Source organism: Ochotona curzoniae, unplaced genomic scaffold, assembly GCF_017591425.1.
Source record: "Ochotona curzoniae isolate NIBS_2020 unplaced genomic scaffold, NIBS_Ocur_1.0 contig_2699, whole genome shotgun sequence".
Taxonomy (NCBI): domain Eukaryota; kingdom Metazoa; phylum Chordata; class Mammalia; order Lagomorpha; family Ochotonidae; genus Ochotona; species Ochotona curzoniae.
Genome location: NW_024465561.1, coordinates 3,918,790 through 3,946,340, shown reverse-complemented (window position 1 = coordinate 3,946,340; position 27,551 = coordinate 3,918,790). Strand labels below are relative to the sequence as shown.

The 27,551-nt window shown below is 55.8% G+C and overlaps 1 protein-coding gene and 1 pseudogene across 1 annotated transcript; both read left to right on the top strand.

The window, feature by feature from the left end:
* Positions 1-1,089: 1,089 nt before the first annotated feature.
* LOC121153797 (cation channel sperm-associated protein subunit gamma-like) lies at positions 1,090-21,672 on the top strand. The gene is made up of 29 exons (XM_040976540.1): positions 1,090-1,813; positions 2,265-2,674; positions 2,754-2,807; positions 7,946-8,090; positions 8,227-8,353; positions 8,484-8,556; positions 9,660-9,815; positions 9,991-10,162; positions 11,377-11,514; positions 12,353-12,412; positions 12,515-12,634; positions 13,153-13,203; positions 13,314-13,443; positions 13,873-13,984; positions 15,068-15,226; positions 15,331-15,443; positions 16,048-16,261; positions 16,574-16,636; positions 16,747-16,949; positions 17,109-17,223; positions 17,367-17,447; positions 17,526-17,582; positions 18,844-19,000; positions 19,125-19,188; positions 19,298-19,393; positions 19,507-19,596; positions 20,810-20,902; positions 21,009-21,108; positions 21,200-21,672. The coding sequence occupies exons 1-29, from the start codon at positions 1,090-1,092 to the stop codon at positions 21,497-21,499; spliced, it is 4,377 nt and encodes a 1,458-aa protein (XP_040832474.1). The 3' UTR covers positions 21,500-21,672.
* Positions 5,350-6,010, top strand: LOC121153683 (annotated as a pseudogene).
* Positions 21,673-27,551: the final 5,879 nt, after the last annotated feature.

Genomic DNA, 27,551 nt, shown 5'->3' with positions numbered 1-27,551 from the left:
GCTTGGGGCCTTGGCTTTCCCGTCCTCCTCGCACCTGGTGCAGGAGCTCGGCCTATCGACAACAGTTAACAGCCCTTCCCAGGGACAGGCACTGAACACAAACAGAAACTGTTAGCTCAACAAACATTCGTGCCAGGCACAGCGCTGCTTGCTTTTCTTCGTGTGTCCTTCTAGGGACAAGATGCCTGCCCTTGGCCACTGCAGAGGACAGACAGCAGGCAGCTTCCTCCACCACCTTCCAGGTCCCTAGGAGACCACACTGGGCTTTCAGCACTAGACTTCTTCTTTAAAGATTTATTTTTATTGCAAAGTCAGATATACAGAGGAGAGACAGAGAGGAAGATCTTCCATCTGCTGATTCAGTCCCTACGTGGCCACTACGACTGGAGCTGAGCCGATCCTAAGCCAGGAGCTAGCAGCAGCTTCTAGAATTCCCTCACGGCTGCAGGGTTCCAAGGCCGTCCTCCACTGCTTTCTCAGGCTCCAAGCAGGGAGCTGGAGGAACAGTGAAGCAGCTGGGACTCGAACCGCTGTCCCCATGGGCTGCCGGCGCTGGCAGGTGGACGACTAGCCTGTTGAATCATTGCGCCTGCCCCCAGTAGTAGAATTTTGGGTACAGAAAAAGTATGGCCACAGCTACCGCCAGGACCTCCCCCTCAACCTTCCTTGCCAGCACACCTTCTGGCTGCCCAGCCGCAGCGTCCCTTAGGGCGATGCGCGTTACCATGGAGACAGGGGCGCTCGCGCGGCGCGCCTCGGGAGAGGCGGAAGTCGGTCTGGGGAACGGTGGGCGGCCATTTTGAGAGCGGGCAAGAGGGTCGGGAGAGGCGCGGACAAGTGACGGTTGACCGGTTTTAACCAAGAGGCTGGTACCGCGGGGCGGGGAGAAGAGGGCGGTGCCATCCCAGGGCGGGATGCCAGGGGCGGGGAGGGGGTAAGGGTGGGGCGGGCGGCCGGAGGCGGGGGACAGAGACCACCGTGGGGCCCCCCGGGGACAGACAGGGAGCGCCCGGGGAGCGGGGCAGAGGCGCGGCCGGCAGCGGGGGAGATGAGCTAGCGGCGGGGCCTCGGCAGCCAGGTGTGAAGGGCATGGACAGAGGTGAGAAGAGGCGGGGAGAAAAGGTATCGCGCGTCGGGGGGAAGGTGAGGAACGCCAAGTCAAGGCCGGTGTCGAACGAGAAAGTAAGGGGCGAGGAGAAGGCGCAGGCGGAGAGCGCGAAGGGAGAGGAAAAACCCAGGGGCGAGCAGCGATCCCGCGGCGAGGGGAACGCCCGTGAGGAGAGACCCGGAGGCCGGGAGAAGGGGCGGGGCGAGGCGAGGGGGCGTGGCACGTGGGCGGGGCGAGGCGAGGAGTGGGAGCGTGGCAAGGAGGCGGGGCGGGGCGAGGCGAGGAGGCGTGGCAAGGAGGCGGGGCGGGAGGAAGAAAGGCAGCGTGGCAGGTGGGCGGAGCGGGGCGAGGGAAAGGGGCGGGGCGAAGAAAGGCAGCGTGGCAAGGAGGCGGGGCGGAGCGAGGAAAGGGGGCGTGGCAAGGAGGCGGGGCGGAGCCCTACGAAGGGGCGGGAAGAACAGTTGGCTCCCGATCCGGGCAAAGGGGCGGAGCAGGAGCGGGGAAAGGAGAGAAGGCCCAAGGAGGAGCCCTCCCCCGGCAAGAGACAGGGGCGGGGCCCGGGGAAAGGGCGGGGCGTGGACAAGGTCTGGGCGGAGACCCTGGTGAAGGGCCAGATCGAGTACAGCACGGGATTCCCGGGCGGAGCCAGAACCCGGAGAAGGAGGCGGGGCGAAGAGCCCTGCGGGGGCGGGGCCAGGTCAGGAGGCGGGGCCAGGGCTCCCGGCCGCCGCAGGGCTGGGGAAAGCAAGAGGGGTTCACTCAAAGCGCGGCGCAGAAACCAAGGCTGGCTCAAGGGCAGGGGCGGGTTCCAGAGAGGGGGCTTTGCACGGAGCAGGGGTGGGGCCCGGGTAAGGGGAGAGACGAGGAGGCGAGGCGAAACGAGGCGCCCGAGCCGGGCCGTGACCGGGAGCATCAGTAGGGTCGGGGCTCGGAGCCCTGGCCGGCGTGGGACCCGCAATAGGAGCAGGGGCGGAGCCAGGAGTAAGAGCAGAGGTGGGGCTAGAAGCAAGAGCAGGGGCGGAGCCAGGAGCTTGAGCAGGGGTGCAGCCAGGGACAAGGGCCCGGGCCGGGCCAACCGCCCGAGTGTGCCCGAATCCCGCCCGAGTGTGCCCAGGTCCCGCCCGAGTGTGCCCGAATCCCGTCCGAGTGTGCCTAGGTCCCGCCCGAGTGTGCCCAGGTCCCGCCCGAGTGTGCCCAGGTCCCGCCCGAGTGTGCCCGGCTCCCAAAAGTCCTCTGCAGGGAGCTGCCTCGCGCACCGGCATTGACCCCCGCGTTCTCCAGGTTGTGGCCGCGTTGTGCAGCTGCCCAGCCATGCACCCTGCGAAGCCTGCATGGCCGGGAATCCGAGGCCCGCGGGCCATGTGGGCACTGCTGGCGGTGCTGCTGGAGCCGTGGGGGCTGGCAGCCATCAAGGATTTTGAGGAGTGCACCTGGCAGGTGGTCTTGAACAAGTTCGAGAGGATAGGCGAGGAGGGTGCGAGTGACCGCTTCTTTCATCAAGATCTAGTGGACAAGGTGGGCCAGGTGTTCAGAGAGCTGGTGGACGCACCCATCGACCCGAGCAAGGTGAGGGGTCAGGGTCATGAGAACCCCCCGGGCAGCTTCCCAGTGGGCTCAGGACCTGACACCCAGTACCTCGTGGCAGAAATATCTGGGCTTCCCTTACTACCTGAAGATCAACTACTCCTGCGAGGGACAGGTGAGTGTGCCCCACCTGGGGGCCCTGCCCCTCAAGTTTCAGCTTCCTTGTCTGTAACCTTTAAACACTGGCAGCAGCGTAGACCGCTGGGGACCTGAGGAATTCTAGAAGGTGTCCAGCACCCAGCAGGTGCTGGAAAGCCTTCTTGCTCATATTTAATGGAACTGTAATTCACAAACCATGACGTTGACCATCTGAAAGTGTACAAGTCGGTTGTTCTTCGTGTGTTTAGGAAGTTGTGCCACCATCTTTGTATCTTATCCCCATGGATTTCCCTCCTGCCCCTCAGGACCACCTTGGGCAGTTAGAGTGTGTCTGTGAAGAGCACTTAATTCACATGGAATCGTGGGGTGGCGGGCCTGTTCGTGTCTGGCTCTTTCCAGGCGGCGTGTTTTCTTTCTTTCTTTTTAAAGATTTATTTATTTTGACTGGAAAGGTAGATTTACAGAGAGAAGGAGAGACACAGAGAAAGATCTTCCATCCACTGCTTCACTCTTCAAGTGGCCACAATGGCCAGAGCTGAGTTGATCTGAAAGCCAGGAGCCAGGAGCCTCCTTCAGGTATCCCTCATGGGGTGTAAGGTTCCAAGGCTTTGGGCCGTCCTCGACTGCTTTCCCAGGCCACAGTCAGGGAGCTGGATGGGAGGTGGAGCAGCTGGGACATGAACTGGCGCTATATGGGATGTCGGCGTGTGTAATCAAGGACTTAGCCACTGAACCATCGAACCATCGTGCCAGGCCCCAGGCAGCCATTTTCAAGGCTCGAACCTGTTATATTGTGTCAGCATTCCCTTTTTCATGGATGAGTAATATTCTGCTGTGTGGATGTATCCCATCTGGTGTATCCGTTCATGAACTGCTGGACATTTGGCTTCATTCTATGTTTTAGGCTATTGAAACAAAGTTGTTTTGGAGTCTGTGTACACATCTTGTGTGAGCATGTTTTCTGTTCTCTCTGGTGCATTTGTAGGAGTGTAACTGCTGGCCCAGACACAGCCACACTTGACTTTGGAGGTGATGTCAAGCTGTTTTCCAGAACGGCCATTCGTTATCATTTCCTGTTGCACACACCCACCACAGTCGGGTCACGTTGTAGATGCCCTGTGCTGTTGCCAACCCTGGCCATTGTCCATCTTTATTACAGGCATCCAGGTATATGAAGTGCTGTCTCCTTGAGGTGTCAACTTGCAATCCTCTGAAAACTAACGCTGTTACACATTCCTTTTGCGTGGTTTTCAGCTGTTTGCCTCTCTTTGGAGAACTCTCCACTTGAATCCTTCGCCCGATTTTAGAAATGTGATTTCTTTGAGAGGCAAAGAGGGAGAGAGAGAGAGAGAGAGCCATCTGCTGGTTCATTCCCCCACATAGTGGAGACAGCCAAGATTGGACCGACTTTGAAACAAGGGTATGGAAATCCAATCTGGGCCTGCCATGTGTGTGGCAAGGACCTAGTTATTGGAACCATTGCCTTCTACAACCCAGGGTCTACATTAGCAAGGAGCCAGAGTCAGGAGCTGAGGTGGGTATCAAGTTCAGGCACTCAGCCATGGGGTGTGGGCTTCTTGATTGGCAACCTAACAGTTAAGCCTGAAGCCCACCCCTTCCCCATTAACACATTTTTGTGTGTTTTTATTTTTTAAATAAGTCATTATTTTTATTGGAAAGTCAGATTTACAGAGAGAGAGAGAGAGGATCTTCTGTCTACTGGCTCACTCCCCAGGTGGCCACAGTGGCCTGAGCTAAGCTCGATCCTAAACCAGAAGCCAGAGCCGCTTCCAGGTCTCCCATGCGGGTGCAGGGTCCCAAGGCTTTGGGCCATCCTCGACTGCTTTCCCAGGCCACAGGCAGGGAGCTGGATGGGAAGTGGGGCAGCCAAGGCATGAACCGTTATCCATATGGGATCCTGGTACATGCAAGGTGAGGACTTTAGCCACTAGGCTGCTGTGCCAGACCCTGTGCATTTTTATTATTGAATTGTTAAAGTTCTTTCTGTACTGTGCACATGCTCCGTCCTCCTTATTGGATGTATGACTTATAAAGATTTTTTTTTTAAATTTTTATTGCAAAGTCAGACATACAGAGAGGAGGATCTTCCATCCATTGATTCACTCTCCAAGTGACCGCAATGGCCAGAGCTGTGCCGATCCAAAGCCAGGAGCCAAGAACTTCCTCCCAGTCTCTATGTGGGTGCAGGAACCCAAGGCTTTGGGCTGTCCTCGACTGCTCTTCTCAGGACACAAGCAGGGAGCTAGATGGGAAGTGGGGCCTCTGGGATTAGAACCAGTGTCCATATGGGATCCCAGCGCCTTCAAGGCGAGGATTTTAGCCACTAGGCCATGGCGCCGGGCCTGACTTACGAAGATTTTGTCTCACCCTGAAGGCAGCCTTTCCCTGGATGCTCCCCTTGAGAGCACAGGCCTTTCTGTGTTGAGCTAGAATAGCACATACGTTTCTCATTTGGTGACGCCCGAGTCAGCAGCTACCGTTGTCGGCTGCTTTCACCGTTGGTGAGGGAGTCTGCGCCCAAGCAAAGGTCCTGAGCACTTGCCCCTGTGTTTTCCTCTAGGAGATTTTTAATTTTAATTCTTCTGTTCAGGCTGCTGAATTCATTCTGTGTTGGATTTTTGTGTATGGTGTGAGATAGGAATCCAGATTTTTTTGCAGGTGTCTCTCGTTGTCCTAGGATTCTCTGTGAAGATTCTGTTCTTTATCTCATTAAATCGTCTCGGCCCTCTTATTAGTGCATCAGCTCTCTTTCCGCCATCTTTTTGTGCTGCCACGATGGTGCGCTTGGACATCCTGGCCGATGCCCTCAAGAACATCAACAATGCAGAGAAGTGAGGCAAGTGGCAGGTGCTGATCTGGCCGTGCTCCAGGGTCGTCGTCCACTTCCTCACCGTGATGATGAAACATAGCTGCACTGGCAAGTTTGAGATCATTGATAATCACAGAGCTAGAAGGATCACTGTGAACCTCACAGGCGGGGTAGACAAGTGTGGTGTGATCAGCCCCAGATGTGACGCGCAGCTGAAAGCTCTAGAGACATGGCAGACTCATCTGCTTCCATCCTGCCAGCTCGGTTTCATTATCGTGACAACCTCAGCTGGCATCGTGGGCCACCAAGAAGCAAGACGAAAACACACAGGGGGAAAAATCCTGGGATTCTTTTTCTAGGGATGTAACACACAAATATAAATAAAATCAGTGCGCCGTAACTGTTGATAGCTTATCCCTGGACTCACTTCCTCTAGTTGCTCCTTGTGCCCACGTGGCTGCCCTCTGGTCCTGGAGACAGGAGCACTGTCGTGGGCTCTCAAAAAAGCAGCAAGTGTGAGCTCTGTTCCTTTGTTCTGGTCCTGCTGGCTTGTTTTGGCTTCAGGAAGCTTTCTGAGGACAGTGGTGTGCCGTGGTTTGGAGGCCTGGGTTGGAGTTGGCCGTGGAAGAAAACTCACTTGGAGCCGGATGCAGCCGGAAGTAGAGCGAGAGTGACTTGTTCAGGCTCTCGGGCCAGGGTGTCGAACCCAAGCCTGTCGTGATCTCTGCAAAGTTACTGAACCTTTCTGTGCCAAAGTTTCCTCATCTCTCTCTCTCTCTCTCTCTCTCTCTCTGTAAGATTGTTTGAAAGGCAGAATGGGGCCAGCATTGTGTCATAGCAGGTAAAGCCACTGCCTGGGATGGCAGCATCCCATACAGGCACCGCTTTGAGTGCCAGCTGCTCCACTTCTGATGGAGCTCCCTGCTAATGCGCCTGGGAAAGCAGCAAAGGATGGCCCAGGTGCTTGGCATCCTGTACCTAAATGGAAGATCAGGATGAATCCCCTGGCACTGGTCTGGCCTGGGTCTGGCCGCTGTGGGCATTTGGGGAGTGAGCTAGTGGATGGAAGGTCTTTTCTCTCTCTCTCTCTCTCTGTCTCTGTATATATATATATATACACACACACACACACACATTTGTGTTTGTGTGTCCTCTTCCTGTAATTTTATTTTCCAAATAAATCCTTAAAAAGAGAGAGAGAGAGAGAGAGAGAGAAAGGCAGAGTTATGGGGGCAGGATGAGATAGAAAGCATGAAAGATTCTCCATTTACAGGCTTGCTTTCCCACAAATGCCTGCATTGGTCAGGGCTTGGGCAGGCTCAAACCAGAAGCTAGGAAGTCCATGTGGGTCTCCCACATGAGTGGGAGGGCCCCATCCACTTGGGCTGTCCATTACTTCTCCAGGCACTGGCAGGAAGCTGGATCCAAAGCAGGTGGGACTTGAACCAGTGCCAATACAGGATGCCATCACAGGTGACAGCTTAACCGGCTGTGCCACCACACAAGGCCCCAAGAGGGCACTCATTCAGCTGGGTGTTTGGGGAAGATCTTTAGGAAGAAGGCTGAGCGGAGACCAGAACAATGAAAAAGGCGTGACGGGCACCAGGGAAGAGCATTGCAGGCTGAGGGAACCACCAGCACGGCCGCTGGGAGGCAGGAGGGAGCTGGGTGTGGCTGCAGCAGAGTGAGCCAGGGAGACAGCCGGAGGGGGTGTCGGAGAAGGCTCTGAGCGGAAGTGGGACCAGATGGGCTTCACTCCTTGGGCTCCTTCCTTCCTTCCTGCCCCTCCTGCTGGGTGGGGGAGAGCAGAGGCCGCAGGACAGCTTGACAGGAGGCTGCTGGGGTGTTAGTGCCCTCCCGTCCCAGGAAGTCCCCCAGCACCTGTTCCTGCATGTGGGAACCCAGAGGCAGGGCTGACACAGTTGTAGCCCTGGCTAAGGCCTCCCTCGGCAAGGCTGCGCCCAGGCGTCTTAAGCCATCAGATCTCTGGCCCTGGTCCCGCCCCTCCCTGCCTCTGCTTGTCGGGGCCTGAAGGCAGCCTTTCCTGGGGCACCTCTGGGTCTGTGCTCATGTTGTTCCACATACTGGAAATACCCTCTCTCCTCCTCGCTCCTGCCTACCATCTCAACCAGCCAGGATCCTGGCATCTATGGGAGGTTGCCCTTGGGCGCCTTTCACCCTCTTCCCCACTTCCCCATTCCTTTCTTTCCAATTCCCCCAGCCTAGGGCCCAGATCCTGCTGCAGCAGAGCGTGCTCTAGTAGGGATGGGGCACCCGGGGAGCCCCCTGCAAGAACACACACCCCGGGGTCCTCTTGCCTGTAGGCATCTGAGGATATGGTCCGTAAGGGCCACCTGACGGGGCTCAAGCCCATGGCATTGGTCAGCTTCCAGTCCGCAGTCAACTTCTACCGCTGGAAGATTGAACATCTGCAGATCCAGATGGAGGCAGCCCCTTTCCGCAGCAAAGGTGTGGGGGGCAGGAGCAGAGCTTGAGGGCCCTGGGGGAGCTGGCAGGGCAGGGTGGGGCAGGATGAAGCAGAGGGGGTGTGGAGGGGAGCAGCCCCAACTGGCACTGCCTCAGTGCCCCCATCCCTCTCCCACAGAGCCGTGCTCCGCAGAGCAAATGTGCAGTGTGAGCTGGTACACACCCATGCCCATCAAGAGTGGTAGCCTGGTCATGCGAGTGGACATCAGCGGCAATGGCCTGGGACCTTTTATTCCCCCCAAAAGGTGCCCTTTTCCTAGCTGCCCAGGGCAGGGGGTTGCTAGGGAAAGGAGTGGCAACCCGCCACCATCTCCATGGTAACAGCCCCTGTGAGTGCAACCCTCACATGGGTCACCGTGCACCTGCCACTACCAGGTTCTACGTGAATATCAACGGCTTCCTGAAGAAAGGACAAGACAACAAGATCGAGTTCACCGTGGGAGATGAGGTAGGACCGAGGGTGCTGAACCCCGTGGCAGGTCCTTGGACCAGGCCCTAGATGCCCCATCTGCAGAAGGGCCCGGGAGGGGAAAATCATGGATGCACCCATTTCACAGAGGAGAAGACTGAGGCCCCAAAGGGGTGGAAGCATTGCATCACCATCTTTCAGCATGTGCACATGAACTGAGATGCATGTTTGCCTGATTCCTGCTCCCACACTCATGTGTTTAAAAAAAAAATGTGTCTTATTTACTGGAAAGGCAGAGTGACAGAGAGGCAAAGGCATCTTCCATCCACTGGTTCACTCCCCATTGACGGGGCCAGGCTGAAGCCAGGAGCCAGGAGCTTCTTCTGGATCTCCCACGTGGGTGCAGGGTCCCAAGGCCCTGGGCCATCTTCTGGCCATCTTCTACTACTTTCCCAGGCCACAAGCAGGGAACTGGATGGGAAGTGGAACAGCTAGGATTAGAATCAGGATTGGAGGAACTGGTGCATCGATAGGGCAAGCCAGTATTACACGATGTGGTTCATCCAGCTGTGCTACATGCTGGCCCCGGCTCCGATCTCTTCATCACTGTACCCACCTTCCCCCCTCTCTTCCTCTCTCCTTCTCTCCCTCCCTCCCTCCCTCCTTCACCCCTTCTTCCATCCTCCCTCTCCCTGCACAGAGGCAGACATCAGGGTCACAAAGCAGCGAGCGCACAGACCCGAGTCACTGCTCTTGCTCTGAGTCACTGCTGATGCTATAGAGGAGCAGGCAGACACCAAACCCACAAACATGGGCATCAACAGCTTGCAGGCTCGCTTAAAAGGTGGCGAGGCTGTGACAAGAAGCCAGGTGTGGAGAGCAGGGCTCATGTGCAATGCGTAGTGCACCTGACAAGAAAGACCAGGTGGCCATTTGTCTGAGCAGAGGAGAGGTTCCTGTGGGGTGTGGCGGGAGATCATGTCACACGGGGACCCCATAGCTGAGAAGTGAGGCTTCCGTGGCTGGGAGGTGACAAACTGTACAGGGCCCTAGGGGTCACAGTGGGGGCTCTGCTCACGTGGGAAAACCCAGAAGCCACAGGAGGGGACATGGGGGGAGTGCTGATCTGCTCCCCCCCCCAGCTGCGGGACCTGCAGCCCAGGTACTTTGTGAACGTGCCCTCAAGGCCCCTGTGGCACACCATGGACCAGTCGCCTGTGCTCATCCTGGGGGGCTTCCCTGACAAGAAGTCCATCCTGCTGACCGACACTAACTTCAAGGACTTCTCGCTGGTGCAGGTGGGCGTTGCCAGTGGCCTGGGGATGGGGGCAGCCTCTGAAATGCTGAGGGGGCTGGGGGTTCAGACGGCTTCTTGGAGTTGCGACTGCATCCCCTCCCTCCGCGGGAGAGGCCCAGGAGGTTGAAGGGGAGAAGCAGGTTGTTGTAGTCACTGCCGTATCTGCTCCCCGACAGCTGAGCATCGACAGCTGCTGGGTGGGCTCCTTGTACTGCCCCCAGTCCGACTTCACGGCCACCATCTATGATGCTATCAGCACGGAGAGCACCCTCTTCATCCGGCAGAACCAACTCGTCTACTACTTCACGGGCTCCTACTCCATGCTGCAGGAGAACACCGAAGGCAGCGGTGAGGAGCCCCAGGGAAGGGGTCATCCCGGCCTCTTGGCCTGGGTCTGCCCTCGCCCTGCCTACACATGTGGATTGCAAAGGGGAAAGGAAGGAATATAGAGAGAAATGGGGCAGCTCCAGAGGGGGACGGAAAGAGAGCAGAGAAAAAAAAAAGGGTCCGGCACAGTGGCGTAGCAGCCAAAGTCCTTGTCTTGAATGTGCTGGGATCACATCTGGGTGCCGGTTCTAATCCCAGAGACCCTGCTACCCATCCAGCTCCCTGCTTGTGGCCTGGGAAAGCAGTCGAGGACGGCCCAATGCCTTGGGGCCCCGCACCCACGTGGGAGACCCAGTGGAAAAGGCTCCTGGTACAAATGGTGTTTTACCCCCTACCTAAAATCAACATATAAGGCTACAAAAAACTGTCATTTGAATTCAATTAGTTAATTTATGTCATAAACAGCTTCATTTTCTCCCTGTTTTTTTTTAAGATTAATAATTTTTTATTTGAAAGGCAGAATTACAGAGAGAAAAGGAGAGTCAGAGATCTTCTCCACTATTCAATCCCTAAATTGGCTGCATGGGCCAGAGCTGGGCTGATTTGAAGCTAGGAGCTAGGATCTTTTTCTGAATCTCCCACTTGGGTGCAGGGGCCCAAGCAACTGGGCCATCCTCTGCTGCTTCCCCAAGCAGGTTACTAGAGTGCTAGATCAGTAGTGGAGCACCTGGGACTTGAACATGAGTCCATGGGAGGGGTTCCGACACTGCAGGTGAACCCAATTAAAATTGGCTCAAGCTGAAGAGAAGGAGTGTCTGTTGGTTTGCATAACAGAACAGCCCAGGAGCATGTTGGTTTCAGGCATAGTGGGATCCAGGGGCTCACTGTCTCTGACAGATGCCCGGTGCCTCCAGCCCAAACTGGCCTCTCTGGAGTCCTGGGAGAGAGTATCTCTTTGTTCTCAGCTGCAAGCTAGAGCTGTGGCCAGACACAGCTACAAGCTCTGGTCAGAGGAATGCAGGAGAGGGTTCGTCCCAAGTGGAGCCCTCGTAGACATAGGGCAGACAGGGGGAGTTCCCCAAGGACAGCAGATGTCCTCTGCTGAGAACCCATGAACATATCCACACTCAACAGGGTGTCCAGCATGGGGGTGGAGGGAGAGGGAAAGTGGAGGCTTGGCGCGGGGGGTGCGGGGTGCCAACATCAAGGCCTGAGGCCTCATGCTGCCCTCCTAGAGAAGTGGGTGCGTGTCCTGGCTAGCGAGTGCATCAAGAGGCTGTGCCCGGTGTATTTCCACAGCAAAGGCATGGAGTACGTAATTGCCCTCACTGCTGGCAAGAACGAGGGCTATTTCCACTTTGGGACCATCACAGGTAAGGAGAGGGGGGTGCTCTGACAAGCTAGGAGACCCGTGTACACTCTCTGACTCTACGTCCTCACCCTTGGGAGATGCTATAGGCTGGGGGATGTTCCTCTATGTGTGTGTGTATAGAGATGTATTTGTGTGGGGGGCGAGGTATTGGGGGGCTCAGTATATTTCATGATGTGTTTGGATCCTGAGAACAGAAACACAATTCAAAATCAACTTAAGTACATGGTCTATACAGGAGAAAAAGCAAGGTCCACCTTCAGATATGACCAATTCCAGGAGCTCACAGCCAGGTCCTGGGGACTGTAGGTGAGGGAGTGTAACGTGCAGACTACAGCCCGTCTTTTGGAGAGAAACCACGAAATCACACTCTTGCGGAGTGGCCCTGTTCTCCTGGTCCTCCTCTGCAGTAGTGCCGTCATCACAGGGCAGAAGATGCAATAAGGTGGCATCACTAGGAACCTGGGGAGAGCCCTGTGCCTTGGCTACGTTCTCAGGCACCACTCCTCTCAGGGGGATTGAAGATGTCCCCTGCCCCAGGTGAGGTGAGGGGTGTGCTCAGGGCTCATGACATCCTTGCCCACCAGTTTGAGTCCTCCTCTTCCTCCCAACAAGAGAATGACAGCAGCCACCCCTCCATTAACATCCAAAGTCCCTGGGCACTCTGGGATTGGCCCTCTTGGAGTCACGTGTCCAGACAGACACCCTGTGATGGGCTGCATGTGTGCTGCTGGGTCCCCTGGACTGAGGGGAGGCCTACAGTCCTGAGTCGTTTGGGTTGGGGAGTGCCAGCTGCACAGGTTGGGTAAGAGCAGGAGGGCAGTTCCCGCCTTGTTCCACAGATGGTGATGTATCCTTCGAGATGCTGCCGAGGCAGTGGTCAGTGTGCCAAAAGATAGCAGGTACTCCCTTGCAGCGGGAGGAGGAGCGGGTCCTGGGAGGTGGGGCGCTCCCGAGAGGGGTGTGGCCCTGGGCCTGTTTCGCACTGCCCCTCTACCTCACAGTTGCCAACTGCTCCATGATCTGGGCCCTGTTCCTCGTGGACGACGATGCCATCCTGCTGCTGGTGGAGGAGGAGGTGCTCCCCAACAAGAAACTTTACCACGTGGTTAGCTACCATCAAAGTGAGCATGGCGACCAGGAAGGCTGTGCCCTGGGCATCTAGTCTGAGCCACCAGGAGGGAGGAGAAAGACAGGGGTGCTGCGTTCAGGGTTGGGGAAGCTGAGAGGTCAGCAGGACTGGACCAGAGGGGATGGACAGGGCGCAAGCTGGGAGAGGCGAGCAGAAGCCGCATCCGGTGTGATCCGGTGTGATCCGGTGTGTGGCTGTGATGGCGCCTTTAGGGGAGCAGCACTGTAGGGTAACAGCTGTAGAGGCTGGGTAGTGCCCAAGGGCCACAGCCAGGGCCGTGGAGGAGGAGCTCAGGCCAATATCTGCCCATGGCTGGGCTTCTTTGGGATTCCAGAAACTGTGTGGGCCTGCAAGGCCACCCGACCCACCACCACCCTCCCCCGACCCTGTGGGAAGCCCTGGACCAGCTCTATGGGGTGTGAGGGAAGCTCATGCCTCACCCCAGCTTCAGGTTGTGAAAGATCAAGGCCAAGGTCTCAGGAGACTGGGCTGGGTTCTCCCCATCTGCAGTGACCGAGGACCTGAAGATCCTCTACACCATCCCGGAGTTCATCCCAGACGGTAGGAGCGACGGGAGGAGGCAGTGGCGGGAGCAGGGCAGTGGTGGGCAGAGGAGTCGGCTGCCTCTCACGAGAGGTGCTCCTGTCTGCCTCCCTGTCGCTGCTGCTCAGCTCGGGGCCTGGAGTTCCTGATGATGCTGGGGACGGAGGTGTATACCAGCACCTCGATGGTCCCCAGGGGCATGTTCTTCAACCCCTACAACAACTTGCTGTTCATCTGGGGCAACTTCCTCCTGCAGAGGTAACCCCTCACCCGCCTCTCCCACTCAGAGCCTTACTAGGACAAGGCGCTCTCTGACACCCATGCCCAGAAGTTCTCAGGACAGTGATGAAGAGAATGCAGGTCAGGATAGGGGACACCAGGCTTTTAAAAGGCTGGCAGGGCCCCCAATCCATGCGCACAACAGACTGTAGTTTCCCTGGGGGCCCTTTAGAGGTCTTATCATCTCCAGGGACCTATGGCGTGTTCATGGGCAGCCCATGGTTGGGTCCATCTTCCTGTGGCTCAGAGCGGGAGGTGGTGGATCCCAGGGCTGTCGGAACACCCCATGGGTTCAGGGCTGGCAGGCTTCTCCTGTATGCCCTCCCAAGGCAAGGGGAGAAACTGAGGCAACTGCCCATATGGTGTGCGAGGCCTGTGGCCCCTGACTCCCCACCTCTGTTTCCACAGCTATAACAAGGAAAACTTCATCTACCTGGCCGACTTCCCCAAGGAGCTATCCATCAAATACTTGGCCAACTCACTCTATGGAGAGCTAGCCATTGTCACGGACAATGAGGAGGTGGGCTGCCTGTGCTGCTCCTCCCTCCCTCGCTTACCCATGCTAACCCTGGGGGGGCATCCCTTCTGCCTGTCAGGGTCAAGGTGCTGAGGGGTACAAGCCTGGGCAAGAACAGCAGCCAGAAGTCCCGGGGCTAGCTCAGAGAAGTCACCTCGCAAAGTGAGACCTAAGCCATGGGTCAGGATTCTGGGTGCTTCCCAAAGGCCTGACACTCAGCATCTGCCAGGGACACAGTGCAGGCTGTGTCTGTCTTGGGGCCTATCTGTACATGGAGTTGTGGTCCAGAGGGTGAGATGGACAACCGCCTGCTCAGACAGGCACAGTTCAACGTGCTCGGGGCAAAACTGCACCTGTTTCAGGTTCAGAGGCAGGGTCTTGCTCTGCTTAGGGTGTGCAGAGGCCAGGGAGGCTTCCTAGAGAAAGCCTGCCAGAGGTGGGGGGGTGTCATGGAGCCTGGAGAGGTCCCAGGGAAGTGAGGTCTAAAGGTGGACATGTTTCAGGGTGGGTGGGTGGTCAGCGCAGAGCTGGGAAACTGAGCCGAGTCAGGAGAAAGAGCCAGGGAGTGGAGCAACGAAGAGTGCCTGGGTTTGAGTTCCAGCTCAGTTCTCTATTCCCACTTCCTGCCATGCAGGCACACACGCCCTGGGTGACAGCACGTGACAGTTTAAGTAATTGGGTCCCTGCTCCTCTCATGGGAGACCCGGATGTGGAGTTCCTGGCTTTGGTCTAGTTCAGATCCTGTTATTGTAGGCAGCTGGACAGTGAAGCAGCAGGTGGAAGAGCTCTGCCTGTTTCTTTTTCAACAAATGAAATGAGGACATTTTTTAAAACAAATAAGAAAACAAGAGTCCTTAGCCCCAGGAGTCCTGGCATTCAGCAGTGTACATGTTAGGATCCCTTTGGCCGCAAGGAGCAGGAATTGGAGCAGATGGAGACATTAAGGAAAAAAAGGATCATATGGATGGGGGCTGATGTCAAAGGGGGTGGGATATGTGGGAAGTAGAGAGCTGACCCTGCAGGGGAATGTGAGGGTCTGGGGTGCCCAGGGCTTCCCCCATCCACATCTTGCTGCTGTGCCCTTAGATCTGGTACCTGCAGGAGGGCAGCTACCAGATGTACAGGCTGTTCCCGTCGCAAAGCTGGGAGCTGCACATCAGCCTGCAGGCCATGTTCCACTCTTCCCTCTACTCCTCCAATGAGACCATGGTCACCCTCTTCTATGAAGACAGCGAACTGTTCCAGGTGCCAGGGAGGAGCCCCCATGGGTGTTGGGGTGTGTGTGTGGGGGGGCGACACCACAAGGTGGTTGGTGCCAGCTCCCCTGCTACTGCCTGCCCCCCTTGCAGCTGGTGTACCTCATCAACGACCAGCAGGGCCGGCTGGTGAAGCGGCCCGTGCCGGTGGTGAAGCTCCTGATGTATGAGCAACACAGCAAACACTACTACATGGAGCGGAGAGGGTGAAGAGAAGCTTGGGGACGGCTGTGGCGTCAGGGTGGGCTTCAAGGAGGAGAGGGTGCCCGAACTTGTGACCCAAGGGGCTGAAGAAGCATTACTTCAGCCAGAAGGTGGAGAGGGGTGGATCACATGTCTCACGGTCCCAAGGACGAAAGGAAAATTGAGGATTCAAGTCTGCAAGGAAGTGGCCAGCAGAGAGCATGCAGGATGGATGGTGGGAGGGACAAGGTGGATGTGGGAGGAACTTGAACTTCACTTTGAGAGGCCTGGGAAGCCGTGAGTGGACAGCTGGGTCAACAGAATCACCGCAGAGGGAGCTGGAGGAGAGGGTAGGGGAGGAAGGGGAGGTGAACCGAAGGGGGAGAAGGGCAGATGGAAAGGTGGGTGAGCCCCAAGCTGCACGCAGAGCAGGAATGTGCCTATGGACTGGGTTGGTGCAGGGGAGGGGTGCAGGTAGCTGGGTGCAGCCGTGTCTGAGACTACCAGGAAGGTCAGAGCTGGGCCTGGGGAGTGAGCAGATAGCAAATGGGAAACAGGGTTGAGGAGACGCCTGGCCGTCAGTTGGGGAAGTCAGCTGACCCCCTTGTATCTCCCACTGATGCCCAGGGGCCATCTGGTGTTCGCCTCCAAGAACACCTGTCCCTTCATGAGGATGCGCCTGCACCCACAGGCCAACCAGCAGATGTACTCACGCCAGGAGCTCTACCGGGCCCGGCCACCACATGTACTGGAGCCCTCGGGCTTCCACACCGAGAGATCGCTCGCGGTGTACCAGGGCCTTGTCTATTACCTGCTCTGGCTACACTCCAAGTACGACAAGGTGAGAGCGCCAGAGGCTGTCGTCCAGGGAGCTGGGTCTCCTCTGACAGCTGGGGACAGAGAGGGAGCCAGTTGGCACTGCAGTGGGGCAAGACCAAGGACCCAGCAAGCGTGGTGGGATCCCAGGACTAGACTGACTGCAAGCAGGGCTGGCTCCAGCAGGGCTATTCACCATCGCGTTGGAAAGAGGACTGGGGGCAGCTGGGATTGGGGCTGTTAGGTTAGGTGAGATGGGGATCTGGGGCTACCTCTGGCCTGGGGGCCACCCCTCCCATACACTCACAGTGCATGAGGTGGGTTGGGGTCCTTGCAGCCCTACGCAGACTCGGAGCACGACCCCATCTGGCCTTGGTGGATAAGCAAGAAACAGGACCAGGTTGGTGGAGGGGGCTGGTGGGGGTGGAGGTGAAGTCAGGGCCTCCCCCCAGCCCTCCTGCCCTGCCCTAACTTTAACCCAGTCGACTTCACCACCCGGCTGCCCACTAGGATTACTACTTTTATCTGGGGAGCAACGGGCTGAGCGCGGGCGGCGTGCACATTGACATGAACAGCTACGAAAAGATTTACAAACTCAGGTCCAACTACAAGCTGCCCGAACGCATCTTCCTGGACAAGGGCAGTTCCTACCGGTTCACCATTCTACTGACAGCGCGTGGCCATGGATTCAAGACAAGCCACAACCTGGGTGTGTGAGCAGAACCTGAGTGGTGCCTTCGCCCCCTTCTCCCAGCCACCCTCCTACCCCACCAGGAAGGCCCGCAGGGCAGCGTGGTGGCGGTGGCAGTGGTGGCGGGGCACAGGTGGAAGTCTGGGACCTGACCGTGACCTCTCCTGCTAGTGATCGTCAGCGCCTTCCACCCACAGAGCCGCATCCAAGTGGGCGTGGTGCTGGCTGACCCCAGCTGCGTGGAGGTCACTATGAAGCAGGAGACTTTTACTAGCCGCAACTTGGTGCTGTTCAGGGTGAGGCTGGCGAGGAGGGGCGCCAAGGTGGGCTCTGCCTGAGAGGAGGAGGATTTCCAGCCCCGCCGTGAGGTATTGGAAACATCTCCAGGTCCCCTCCCAGGCAAGCCGCTTCTATTTCTGTCTTCCCCACCATCATTCAGATTACCCTCAAGGATAAAATGCTGTGCCTTCAACAGGGCATTAGTGGCCACTACCTCCTGAAAACCTCCATGACCGTCAAGGTGGGGTCCCAGCCTGGAGGGTGGGGAGGTGGGGAGACCTGGCCCCTAGGAGTGACTGTCACCTGTTCCTGCCCGCAGGTGCTGGGGTCTTCTGGGAACTGTTTCCAGAACACACACCTGGGGCTCAGGCTGCAAGTATTGAAGCTTGGGGTCCTGGACTGGGGAGGGGAGGGCTGTGGGGGAGGGGCTGCCCAAGGCCAACTCTTTTAATGCTGCTGCTGAGGGGAGGGGAGAAGGCATTGCTTCCTTCTCATTTAGTTTCATCACTACCTACCACTTGACTCACTCTTTCCATCCATTTTGAGTCCAGAGAAAAAGATCAGCTTCTAAGCTTCTCCTTCAAGCTGACATACTGGTGGTAGCCCTGCAGCCATTGGCTGCACCCCACCCACCCCCTCACATGGTCTTTGTTCTGTCTTCTGAGTCTTCCTCTGGCTCACACCTTCAAGCTGCCCTTTGGCTTAGAGGAGGACAGCGAGGTTCAGAGTGGGTGCTGGGTGCAAGGCATTGGGTCAGCTAGCCCGGGGGTCATGACCCACAGTCCTCACATCTTCCCCCTCACTTCTCTGCCTACAGGGTCCTGCAGACAGGCCCTGGCATTCTGCCTTGCTGGTGTGGAATGACCCTGGGTGGTAACACAACAGCCATCCCCTGCCCCGGGCACATGTTAGATTAAAGGAACAGCGAGGAGTCGGGACTGGATCAGGGCCCATGAAGAGGGAAATCAGGAGATTGGAGCAGGGGTGGGGGCTCAGGCCAGGGTACATGAGGCCTCTGAGTGGATGAGGGACTTCCCCAGGGGCCCAGCAGCTGCAGGTGAGAGAGATGGTGGTGAGAACAGGATGCCTTGGGAGGAGATAGCACTGGACAAGACAGAGACAGGAAAAGCAGCTGGAGGTTTCGGAAGGGGGTGGTGGCATGGGCAGTTCTGGACCTGTTTGGTGTACAGTGAGGGGGCGAACTTGTAGACAGTGGCTTAAATGCCCACGTCCCATTTCCCGTATCAGAGCACCTGGCGCGAGCTTCCCACCAATGCGGTGACGGCTCCAGTCCCTGGGGGCCCTGTTGCCCATGTGGGAGACCTGGCTCATGTCCTTGGCTCCCAGCTACGAGCAGCCAAGTCCTGGCTTTTGCAGCTATTTGGGGAGCAAAGTAACAGACGGGAGCTCCATCTCTCTCAGAAAAGTGAGGGTAGGGGGTCCTGATAGGATGGATGTGAGCATGAGAAACTCCAAATAAAGAGGAAACGCTAAATAATGTTAGCAGTATGAAAGTATTCTTCTAAGGCTAATGTTTGCCCTGGGTGGCGTGTGGAGGAGGGGAGAGGGTCTCCAGGGCCTCCCTCCCCAGACGCAGTCCCAGACACTGTCCAGCTTGAGGCTTTTCTCCTGTTCAGGGTAACCTGATGGTCCCAGTGCTGATAGGCTGCCCTCCAGGCAAGCGCCTGGCCTTGAACACCTCCTACACGATCCAGTACAACTACCAGGAGAATAAGCACTACTTTGACTGCATGTACAAGGACCCCGAGATGCCTTGCTTCTTCTTCCGGGACAGTGTGTACCGGGCAGACCCTTGCCTCCCCGCCCCGGGTGGACCCTGCAGGGCCACACCTCCTCCCGCCCATTTCTCTCCGCCCTGGCTAAATTCTCACCAATCCTCTGCCCCGTGACTCTACAGTTTTCTACCCCATCTTCTCCATCCAAGATTTGGTGACGGGAGATTCGGGCAAGTTCCAGGGCAGGTGAGGGTGTAGCTGGGGAGAGGAGAGGAAGCAGGAGGGATAAGAAAAAGGGAGGCTGCAGGTGGCGGGATCCTGACGCCCATCCCCGCGCCACCTCTGCTCCCCTCAGCTTCGTGCTAAAGGTGGTGGGCGGTGGGCAGGATGCCAACAACATCAGGGACTACAGCGACGAGGAAATCTACCGCTACAACAGCCCCCTGGACAAGTAATGGCCACGAGCCCCGCCCCCTCCTAAGATTCCCCACGCACACCAGGCTCTACCCTGGCTCACACTGCCTACTCTTTCCCCAACCCCACATACTGCTTGGTGCTGCCCAGTACCAGAAGTCTCATCTGGACTACCAGGACTGCCAGGACCACCAAAGACTCTGCTTTCCACATCATGTCCCCTCAGAATTCTGGCATTGAGTGAGTCCACAGTCGCGTGGGGGCCAAGGGTCCCTCTGTCTCAAGACCCATCCCCTCCCCCCCGCCTGCTGGCTTCTGGGATGCCTCTGGTACCCTGTCCACTGGGCACCAGCTGGCCCTCTTTAAGGAGTGCTGGTACCTCACGCGCCAAATGGGGGATACAGCTGGGGCTGGGATGGGACTGAAGCTGGGAACGCAACCCAAGTCTCCCATGTGGGGGCAGCATCCCGACCACACAGTTTGCATTAACAGGAGCCGGAGCTTGGCATCAAACCCAGACGTTGTGTATGTGATATAGGTGCTTTGCTGTTGTTAGGATTTATTATTATTTAAAAGGCAGTCACAGAGAGTGAGATCGTTGATCCATTGGTTCATTCCCCAAGTGAGCCTAACAGCTGGGGCTGGCACCGTTCTGTCAACAGCTGGAACTGGCACAGTTCCATCTCCTTCTTGGGTGCAGGAGCCCAAACACTGGGGCCATTTCTGACTGCCTTCCTGAGCACATTAGCAGGAAGCTGGATCAGGAGCCAGAGAGGGAATGGAGCCAGTTCTCTGATATGGGTGCCAGTGTCACAGATGGCAGCTGATGGGGGCTCAGTGCCTTCCCCAACATACTACATTTTAAATTTTTTAAAAAATGAAGTAAATTAGCTCATGGTAGACTTTTATTGGTGCTTGGATGGAGGCATTAATGAATGAACAAAACACTGTAGAATAAGCTAGTACCTAGGGGCTCAGTGCTTGCTTTTAGACCAAAGAAAGGAAGAAAAATGATACCATGAGCAAATGAAGGCGGCAAATGAATGGAAAAAATTAACCATCTGGCACCAAGCCTGTGGGCAACCTGTGTCTGTTGGATAATGAGTTAGAGAATAAGTGAAGGAGAGATGTGAGTCTGTTGCTATGAAAGTCTCAAGCTGTGTGTGGGGGGAAGCAATGCAGGCAGCCTCTGAAAGGGTGGTCCATGATAGGGACATGCCCCCCAGCCTGGAGAACACAGAGTGACCGTTGGATGGAGGGTGGAGGGAGGAAGCCAAATGACAAGCACCTGCCACGTGGAAGGTCTTGAGTCAGCAATCATCGAGTGAATGAAGGAAGGGAGGAGACTGTCCGAGCTGGTGCCACTCAGAGTATGTGGGATGCAGGAAGAGGTCAGGGTGGGTGGGGGCAGAGATGGTATTCTTGGGCACAGCCGTGAACTTGCGCCCCTCAGGTGGCTATGTCTGGAGAACTCCCCCTGTCATGATGTCGTCCCCAACCGCTGGTTTGCCCCTGAATTCTACTTCAAGGTGTTGGTGAGCAACAGGTGAGCTAGGCTGTTGGCCCAGGCTGGGTGAGGGGGTGGGGAGCCAAGGCCATCCCAACCCTGGGCTGCATCTTTCCCCCGCCCCGTTCCCTACCACCCAAACCAGAGGCGTGGACACCAGCACATACTGTGACTACCAGCTCATCTTCTTGCTGCACATCCACGGGCTCCCACTGAGTGGGAAGCGGGCCCTCTTCATCGTCATCGTGAGTGTGGGGGGATGTGGCCATGGGTGGGGGAGGGGCAAGGGCCCCGAGCCGCCACCACTCCTCCACGGCTGTTCTACGGGGCTTGCAGGTGTCCACCAGCCTGTTTTTGGGCCTGGTGGCCTTCTACATCATCATCTGCCTCCTGTGGCCCCTCATGGTGAAGGCCTGCAACCACCTGCTCTGGAAGATCAACAGCCTCATTGCCTGGGACTCCTACTACAGCTACACCAACACTTCCGGAGGCTTCACCATCCCCTCGCAGGCCATGTTTAAGGAAACCTCCAGGGAACTCTCCAAAGTCAGCTCCAGAGGCCTCCCGAAGGCCAGCTCCAAGGTGGCCGAGAAGAAATTCAGACCCCAGCCAACCTTGGAGGAGTCCCGGGCCTGAGTCTCTGCCTGCCCCATTTCTTCCCCCTCTACCATAACCCTGGCACTGGGTCTGCCGGTCACCCTTCCAGGCCTTTCTGTCCGGCATGCTCCAAAACTTCCTTCTTGTTCGAGACTTGCTGGGACTCGGCCACTGCACTCCCGCGGGTACCAGCAGCAACTGCGCAAGTCATTAAAAGATCTCAGTCCTTCCTTAACTTATCTTTCTTGGATAGGCAGATTTTACAGAGAGAGAAAAAATCTTTTATCCCACTGATTTTCTCTCCAAATGGCCACAACAGCCAAAGCTGAGCTGATCTGAAGCCAGAAAACCGGCACCTTCTCCCAAGTCCCCCACGTGGGCACAAGGAGCCCAAGGCTTTGGGCTGTCCTCCACTGCTTTCCCAGGCCACAAGTAGAGTGAAATTGGAAGCAAAGCAACCAGCATGTGAACTGGCACTCATATAGCATGCTGGTGCTTGCAGGTATAGGATTAACCTGATGTGCCACTGTGCCAGCCCCTAAAGATCTCAGTCCCTTCTATGCCAGCTGGTTGGCAGCAGCTTCTCTGTTAGCTCCGGCCCTCCTCTCCCGGAGTAGAGGGTCACCAAGACCTTCTTCACTGCGTCCGGGTCAGCTAGTGCCCGCTTGCAGCAGTGTCAGTGTCAATCTAATTATTTTGGGAAGTGAATCTGGAAGGATTTTTTTTTTTAAAATTCTAGTTGTAAGTAGCACATGTTTCACTCAAATCGTCCATATGGGAATGGTCATTTAAGGGCTTTGTTAACGAGTAGATTTCCGGTACAGTCTGAGCCCGAAGTGCACTGCCTGCAGGATTCCGCCTTCATTTCTCTGTAGTCTTCCCTGATCCCGCACAGGCCCTGCCCTATTTGTGCCCTGATCCCGCACAGGCCTCTGCCCCATCTTGAGCACGCACAGCTGCTTGTCATGGAGTCCTGGGAAAGAAGAGGCAGAGGCCCAGCATTCTCAGCCACAAGTCCTGCTGCTCACTCTGCATGGATTTGGGTCACCAGCTCACCTGCCTGTCAATCATACTGCCACAGGGATGGCCAATCAGAGTCCACTCCCAGTGTCAATCCTACTTTTTTTTTGGTAAAAATTTACTTACTTATTTGAAAGGCAGAGTTCCAGACTTACAGAAACAGACTTCAAAGGCTAGAGCTGGGCTGGAACCAGGGACTGCTTTTGGAACTCCCACTTGTGGGTCCAGAGGCCCAAGGACTTGAGAGAGCCTCCACTGCTTTCCCAGGTGCACTGGCAGGGAATTATATCAGAATTGGAACAGCTGGGACTCAACCCAGTCCCAATATTGGATGCTGGCTCTAGAGGCACTTGCTACACTGCCATGCTGGCCCTCATCTTTTGAAAAAGTTATTGGAAAGGCAGATTTATCAAGAGAAGGAGAGAGAGGAAGATCTGTCCGCTGTTTCACTCCCCAAGTGGCTACAACAGCTGGAGCTGAACTGATCTGAAGCCGAGAGCCAGGAGCTTGTTCCAGGTCTCCCTTGTGGGTGCTGGGTCCCAAGGCTTTTGTTTGATCCCAGTGCATGCAAGGTGAGGACTTTAACCATTAGGCTACCATTCCACCCCCTCCCTTTTAAAATGTATTTCCTTGAAAGAGAGACACGGAGCTTCCAATTACTGATTCATTCTTCAAATGTTTGGACTGGGTCAGGTGAGGCCAGGAGTCAGCAGTTTCTTCTCATTATTATTTAAAAAGATGCATTTATTTTTATTGGAGATGCGACAGAAAGAGAAACAAAGATATTCCATCTACTGCTTCACTCCCCAAATGACCGCAACTGCCAGCGTTGAGCCTTTCTGAAGCCAGGAGCCAGGAGCTTCTTCCAGGTCTCCCACACAGATGCAGGGGCCCAGTTATTTGGGCCGTTCTCCATTGCTTTCCCAAGCCACAAGTGGAGAGCTGGATGAGAAATGGAGCAGCCAAGACATAAACCCACGAACCGGCGACCTGATGGGATTTTGGTACTAGAAGTAGGAAGATTAGCCAATTGAGCCATCATGCTGGCCCCAGGAGTCAGGAGTTTCATCAGAGCCTTCCACATGGAGGTGGGGGCGGGGATTCCATTACTCAGCTGTTCCTGATCAGCTCTCAGGATCTGCTTTTGCAGGGAATGGACTAGAAGGCAGAGGCAGCTACGAATCCCAGGTACTGTGGGGGACACAGGTGCCTTAGCACCCACCTCGAGTGTGTGTGTTTGTGTGTGTGTGTGTGTAGATCCCATGAACAATTGTATGCTGCTGTGGTGAAGAACAAAGGGAGCCTGGGCAGGCCAAAGCCCGGACACTGTGGCGTCCATACTCTACTCCGTGGCCAGCCAGGAATCTCCACTCCAGGGCTTCCTTAAGGGTCTTCAGGTCAAAGAACCATGGTGGGGGCAGGGGTCTCCTGACTACCCACCCCCAACTGACTGGAGGACACCAGAGACAAGAGCTGGGCTGCCAAGCCTGCCTGACTGCTGAAGTCACATCGTGGGGGCAATGAGAAGTGGTCAGGTGTGGAAGTGTGCCCTGAGCCACGCTGTAGAGGATGGCCTGGACTGAAGGCTGGGAGGACCTGGGTACAAGAGGTCGGGGTGGTTGTGAGGTGGAGGGGGTGGATGCTGGGCCAATGCCTGGTGACAGGAGGGGCAGGGCGGGTAGGTGTGAGACTTAGGAGGCCTAGAAAACCGGCAGGGGGCTGGCCTATGTCCTAGAGAGGAGGAGGGAGGGGCCATTTAGGAAAAGGCCCAGTGATCTCCCCCAGGAGCGAGGGTGTGATGGCACTGTCCCCAAAGAAGAAGTCCGGGAAGGGACACACTGAGGCTAGGGGAAGGATCCAGAGGACTCTTAGAGGAAGCTTGCCAGCTCCAAGGGAGTTCAAGGGTAGGCACAAGAATTAGCAGCATAAGTGTGGCTACCAACAGTGTGTCCCTCAGCCACAACCACAGCTCACAGGAGCGTGGTAGGGGCAGAGAGGGTGGTGCAGTACTGGGACCTTTGGAGTAATTTCTGGTGCTGTTCTGTCTGGAAAGTTCTATTGCTCTCCACATTTCACATATCAGGAGAGCCAGGCTCAGGGGGGCATGTATACAGACGCATGGCACGAATGGGTGCCTATACAAGGTGTCTTCTAAAATGCAACCCACCCACACCCACCAGAGATTTTAAGCCAATAGAAAGAGAAGGTGACCACACACACACACGATTACCAAAACCAGACAGTGGCGTGTGTCATGTAACAGTTAAAGCCCTTGGCACAGAAATCCAGAAGCAGTTGGGATGCTCTGCTCACCAGCGCTTCCAGCATCATCCATGGAGGATTTAACAAGGAAAAGAAAAAGTACAAGAATGACTGTGTAGCTAGCACCTCCAATAGACCCCTGTAAGAAGATAAATCCACTGGCATAGCGGGTTAAGGTGCCACCTCCTAACACTTGCCGAAGCCTGCTGTTTTGAATCTTTTTCCCACCACCTAGAGGAAGGGTAGGTTTTAACCAGCAGCGTTCCCCCACATTGTCCAGGAGCAATGAGTATAGGCTGGGAAAGCCTGGTGCAACCCATGGTGACTGCCTGCCGCCTGGCCAGGCCCACGGGTACAGGCTCTGCTTGTCATGGGCTGGCGTGGGCAGGGGATGAAGGGGAGACATGTTCTTGCCAGGATGAGAGATCCTGTTCTCCTGGCTTGAGGGATCTGCTGAGTCACCACCCCCCAGTCCACACAAACACATCCATCCGGACCTGTGTTAGCTGAGTCAGTGTTGCAGCCGAGCCTAGTCCCAGCCTGGGCAAGTTCTGTGGGTGAAGTCAGAAGCCCACACATAAAAGGAGAAGGCAGGGCCTGGCATGTTGGCCTAGTGGCTAAAGTCCTCGCTTTGAACGCCCAGGATACCACATGGGTGCCGGTGTGTGGCAAGGCGAGGACTTCAGCTGATAGGCTACCGTGCTGGGGTTGACTTTTTTAAAAAATTTATTTACTTATCTTTATTGGAAAGGCAGATAGAGAGGAGTAGAGACAGAGAGGAAGATCTTTTGTTGGTTGATTCACTCCCCAAGCGGCTGCAGCGGCTGCAACGGCTGAAGCTGAGCCAATCTGGAGCCAGGAACCTTCTTCTAGGTCTCCCATGTGGTCTCCCAAGGCTTTGGACCATCTTTGACTGCTTTCCCAGACCACAAACAGGGAGCTGGATGGGAAGCAAGGCCACTGGGACACAAACCAGCGCCCATATGGGATTCCAGCACGTTTAAGATGAGGATTTTAGCTGCTAGGCTACTGCTGGAACCATAGCATTTTTAAAAAATATACATTTTTACTTGAAAGGCAATATTACAGAGAGAGAGAGGGGAGAGACACATTTCTTCCACCTGCTGGTTCACTCCCTAAATGACTGCTACTTTCCAGGCAGCTTTCCAGAGAGCTGGGTCAGAAGTGGAGCATCCCTGGGGGAGAAGACAGGAGACCTGGGGGCGGGGAGGGGTGATGTGCTAGCTCAACAGGCTAATCCTCCTTACGGCTCCTCCGGTATCCCATACGGGTGCAGGTTTGTGTCCTGGCTGCTCTACTTCCCGTTCAGCTCCCTGCTTGTGACCAGGTAAAGGAGTGGAGGATAACCCAATTCTTTGGGCCCTTGCATCCACGTAGATGGAGTTTCCAGGAAGCTCCTGCTTCCTGCTTCAGATTTGCTCAGCTCCAGCAGTTGCAGCCATTTGGGGAATAAACCAGAGGATGGAATATCTATCTCTTTCAAATAAAAGTATTTTAAAATTTATTATTATTAGTTTATTTTGATAATCTTTACATGGTTGATTAGGGTACAAAGGGTCAAAGGCTACAGGAAAGTGAGTAAGACCATTGTTTCCACACACACACACACACTCTCTCTCTTTTCTTTCTGTATTTGGGGTAAGAAGAGGGGAGATAAAGGGAGAAGTGCCACCCAGCCTCCCACCCATCCTAGGGTCCCTGATGTGGGGCATGCTCTGAGGGCACTGCTCAAGTGGTTTTGATGGTTCAACAGTTCTGAATTGCTGCTAATCTCACCATTCCAAGCATGATGAAATCTCTCCAGAATCCACTGGCTGACATAGTCCACCTTAGAGTCTGTTTGCCCAGATTTTCACTGCCAACACATGGCTGGGGTGGTTCATCGATTTGTTCTGTCCTCTGTTCTCTGTTAGGGTACCAGGTGTCCCCTGCAGACTCCAATGTGCTGCCATTTCCTCCATGTGCTGTCCACTGCTCCGTCTGAGCCACTGAGGAGGCTCAGCTTTGACATATGGACTCCACGGTCAGACCATGGAACCTGCACTTCTCTTCATGCTTGGGGTTCGGGGTTCGGCAGTTCAGTTGGAGGGATCCCTAAAAAAACTTCGTCTGAGGTGACCCCAGACCTGATTCTTATGTATGCTTGCTAGTACTCAGTCTGGCACAGTCTATTGCCCCTTTACGCTGTATACACTGGTAGTTGCAATTGCTGGGTCAGTTCTGCCTCTAGCCCCGTCTTCTACACAAATCAATGGGTGTGGCAATCCAGTCTAATCCTGCCCACTACACACTTGGCCCTCATACAAATCAGTGAGAGCTGTAGCCTAGTCTGAGCGACCCACAATAACCTCCACAGTCCCGCCCCCTACCCTGGTTCCTGTGCTTGCCAGTATGTGTAGCAGACTGGTTCAGTCTGACCCACATCCCATTCAGCTTTCATACATGTCAATGGGCATTGAAGCCTAGTTCAACCCAACCAGCCCCACTCTCCAGCCCACACACATTCTGGTGGGGGCTGTTCTGTCTAGGCACAACTGCGCCAGTCCTGGTTCTCATGCTCTCCAGCGGGAGTGGTAACCCAAGAGGGGAGTACCCACTATTTCCCTACTGGGCCACTCCTACTCCTGGAACATGCACTCTCCAGGTGGTTCTGCAGTTTACCTTGACAAGATTATCTCCCAGTGCCAGCATCTGCCAGCTGATGCTGTGGCAAAGCCCCACTAACCCTCACTGAGTCTGATTTATGCTTGCACCTGTAGGAACAGTCAGCCCAGCCTGGCTTTTCCCT

Coding starts and splice junctions, on each gene's coding strand:
- LOC121153797 (XM_040976540.1), top strand. CDS start 1,090: ATGGACAGAGGTGAGAAGAGGCGGGGAGAAAAGGTATCGCGCGTCGGG. Junction 10,163..11,376: donor GGAGAACACCGAAGGCAGCG/GTGAGGAGCCCC, acceptor CTGCCCTCCTAG/AGAAGTGGGTGCGTGTCCTG. Junction 13,985..15,067: donor TTGTCACGGACAATGAGGAG/GTGGGCTGCCTG, acceptor CTGTGCCCTTAG/ATCTGGTACCTGCAGGAGGG.